Source organism: Austrofundulus limnaeus, unplaced genomic scaffold (genome assembly GCF_001266775.1).
Source record: "Austrofundulus limnaeus strain Quisiro unplaced genomic scaffold, Austrofundulus_limnaeus-1.0 Scaffold34, whole genome shotgun sequence".
NCBI lineage: Eukaryota > Metazoa > Chordata > Actinopteri > Cyprinodontiformes > Rivulidae > Austrofundulus > Austrofundulus limnaeus.
In genome coordinates this window covers 1,519,786-1,522,646 of record NW_013952436.1, presented here as the reverse complement: position 1 = coordinate 1,522,646, position 2,861 = coordinate 1,519,786, and the positions used below count along the sequence as shown (strand labels likewise).

The window sequence follows — 2,861 nt, the reverse complement described above, 5'->3', positions numbered from 1 at the left end:
GCAGGTGAAGTCAGTGCTCAGGTGGGACGCACAAAAATCAGTCTGGACCTCATTTCTCCTGCGGTCATAGCGCGACGACGCACGGCTGAATGCACGCGCACTCCAAAGCGTGAATATAATGACTGTCAACCCGCCGGATATTTCACTGGCTGAATAATGATGAGCAGCTTTAACGCCAAGGCACCAAGGCTTCATAAAGTACTACGTTATTGTGTAAATAGTAAAGAAGTGCACAGAGGAGGTAATTTGCAGGCAATATTATCACTAGTAATCAGAAGTTTGGCTCTTTTCCAAGAATCGGCTCTTGTGGCACGGCTCCCAAAGAAGAGTCGTCTCTTTTGGCTCCTAATTTATTTTCATCTGCAGCCTCACATTTTAGCTTARCTTGGCAAATATGAATAATTTCACTTTACTCGTCTTTACTGTGATGGCTGCATTATGTAGAAGAAAAGTGAATTCTTACTGAAGGACAGATGATGAGTCCGTACGGTCCTTCTCTCTTGAAGAAAGGCAGCCTCTTCTCCTGCTCCAGGGCGAACATGATGATCGGCAGAGTGAAGACCAAAGTCTTTCCTGATCCAGTGAAGGCGATGCCGATCATGTCTCGGCCTGACAGCCTGAACACAAACGGGGTTCATGTGTGTTTAACCTCAACCGTGAACACTGCGTCTATTAGCTTGGTGTGCTGAACTTACACTGTGGGGATTCCTTGGATCTGAATCGGTGTCGGGTGAACAATCCCTTTCTTTTTTAAACCTTTTAGAATGGCTGCGGTCGCAAGAGATATGTTATCACTTGTGAACTACTGAATCAGACAGGAGAGGTGTTTTTAATGTGTGGGACAGACCTGGTGGGAACTTCATCTCCCTGAAGCTTTTGATGGGAGCAGGGATGCCTTCTCCGTCAACCAGAATGTGGAATTTCTTCCTGACACGTTCGTGTCTGGTGTCTGGCATGTTCAGGATGTAGCGTGGCGCTTTCCAGCTACGGATGGTAATGGAGTTAAACAACTAACTACAGTGGGGTGCAAAGGTTTGGGTAGCCTTGTTAATTTTCCTGATTTACCTTTATAAATCATTGACTGTTTGGATTAAAAAAATTTGTAAAATATATCATATAGGGGACAAACACAGTGATATTTCAGAAGTGAAATGAAGCTGATATGATTTACAGAAAGTATATAATAAATGGTTAAACAAAATTAGGCAGGTGCATACATTTGGGCACCAGAAAATAATAAAACAAAACCTTACCTCAATATTTAGTGGATCCTGCTTTTTTCTTTGGTGCCCAAATATCACTATTTTTGTTCCCTATATGATACAGCAGGTAAAATAAGTATTGAACACATCAACATTTTTCTCAGTAAATATATTGCTAGAGGTGCTAATGACATGAAATTTTCACCAGATGTCGGTAACAACCCAAGTGATCTATACATACAAAGAAATCCAACCATAAATGTCCAGAAATGAAGTTATTTGTAATAATGTGGAATGGCACAGGGAAAAAGTATTGAACACATGAAGAANCCCCCCAGAGGGTACGCCACAAAGACTGTAAAATCCTGAAGTCTGTATGGAATTAGGAGTAGCATTATACACAAGATTTACATTTTTTTAACTTTTTAAACTAAAAAAATGGAGTTTGCGTTATATTTGAATTGCATTATACATGTAGAAATACAGTAAATAAGATCTTAAGCACAAAGACAGAATTTTCCCCTCAAAATCTCCCCATTTTCCTTTTTTCCCCCAAAAAAAAAAAAACCAGAGGTGGTTTTAAAACACATTTGTCTAAACAATATCTAATAAATCTGACACATAAAATAGAGAATATTCAGCATTTATTTACAGGTAGTGAAGGTTGAATCTGACCAGGAAAAGCATTAAAGTCTTTCTGATTTTTTATTTTATTTTATCTTTATTTACACTACTTACACATGAAAACTGCATTGAATCAAGAAGAGCAACATAAAATGGGACGTTTCAGAAAGACATTAAAATCCTAATGAATCAAAACAGAATTAAACCTGATGTCTACTGAGCGTGATTAGTTTGCTGAATCATTAATGGCATCATGTTATGAACAACTGCACCTTTGTTCTTTAGTTAGGATTTAATGGCACTAGGAATGCGCGATATAAACAATATACGGTAGAAACGATATAAATTTGTCCTATGATAGAGATCTGTAGTCTACCGGCCAACCGCGCAATTCTTTTTGATGATGTAACCGGCCGGAGTCAAAACAGAGGAAGCAGGAAGCAGCGTGGCTGAGAGCGCAAATGAAGAGGGGAAAAACTTATCCGGACCTGGTTCGGGTATGTGAAAATGAACGCTGAACTGTTTACATATTTATGTGACGGCGCGTCCTCCGGTCGGATGCCGACCGACCACACTGCCTGCAGCTGGAGGAGCGCGCGCCGCGGCATGTGTGAAGGGCTCGACACATGGGAGGAGACGTCGCTCACTCTCCATTCATTTCCACGCAGCGAGGCGACTGTCAGAGCAGGTGAAGTCAGTGCTAAGGTGGGACGCACAAAAATTAGTCTGGACCTCGTTTCTCCTGCGGTCATAGCGCGACGACGCACGGCCGAATGCGCGCGCACTCCAAAGCGTGAATATAATGACTGTCACCCTGCCGGAGCGCGCACAGATTACACAGGTGGAGTGCAGAAAAAATAATCTGCAAAGTGTGTAGAAAGGAATAAATACAAGCAATTTGTTTTACCACCTTAAAACGAAGCAGGTGATTCTAAACACAACACCCAATGGATGCAGATATCTGTTACATTAAAGTTATTGTGTGTATGTATGATGCATATACAGTATACAGTGGTTTGCAAAAGTATTCATACC

General features: G+C 41.1%; 1 protein-coding gene across 1 annotated transcript in view; it reads right to left on the bottom strand.

Annotated features, from left to right (window-relative positions):
* Nucleotides 1-2,861, bottom strand: part of ddx41 (DEAD (Asp-Glu-Ala-Asp) box polypeptide 41) — a 19,900-nt gene that overhangs the window by 12,840 nt on the left and 4,199 nt on the right. The window contains exons 6-8 of the mRNA XM_014006093.1: nt 848-984; nt 696-768; nt 464-617 (exon numbers count right to left, since the gene is read on the bottom strand). Coding sequence (XP_013861547.1) covers nt 464-617; nt 696-768; nt 848-984 — 364 coding nt within the window. The remainder of the gene's footprint in view (nt 1-463; nt 618-695; nt 769-847; nt 985-2,861) is intronic.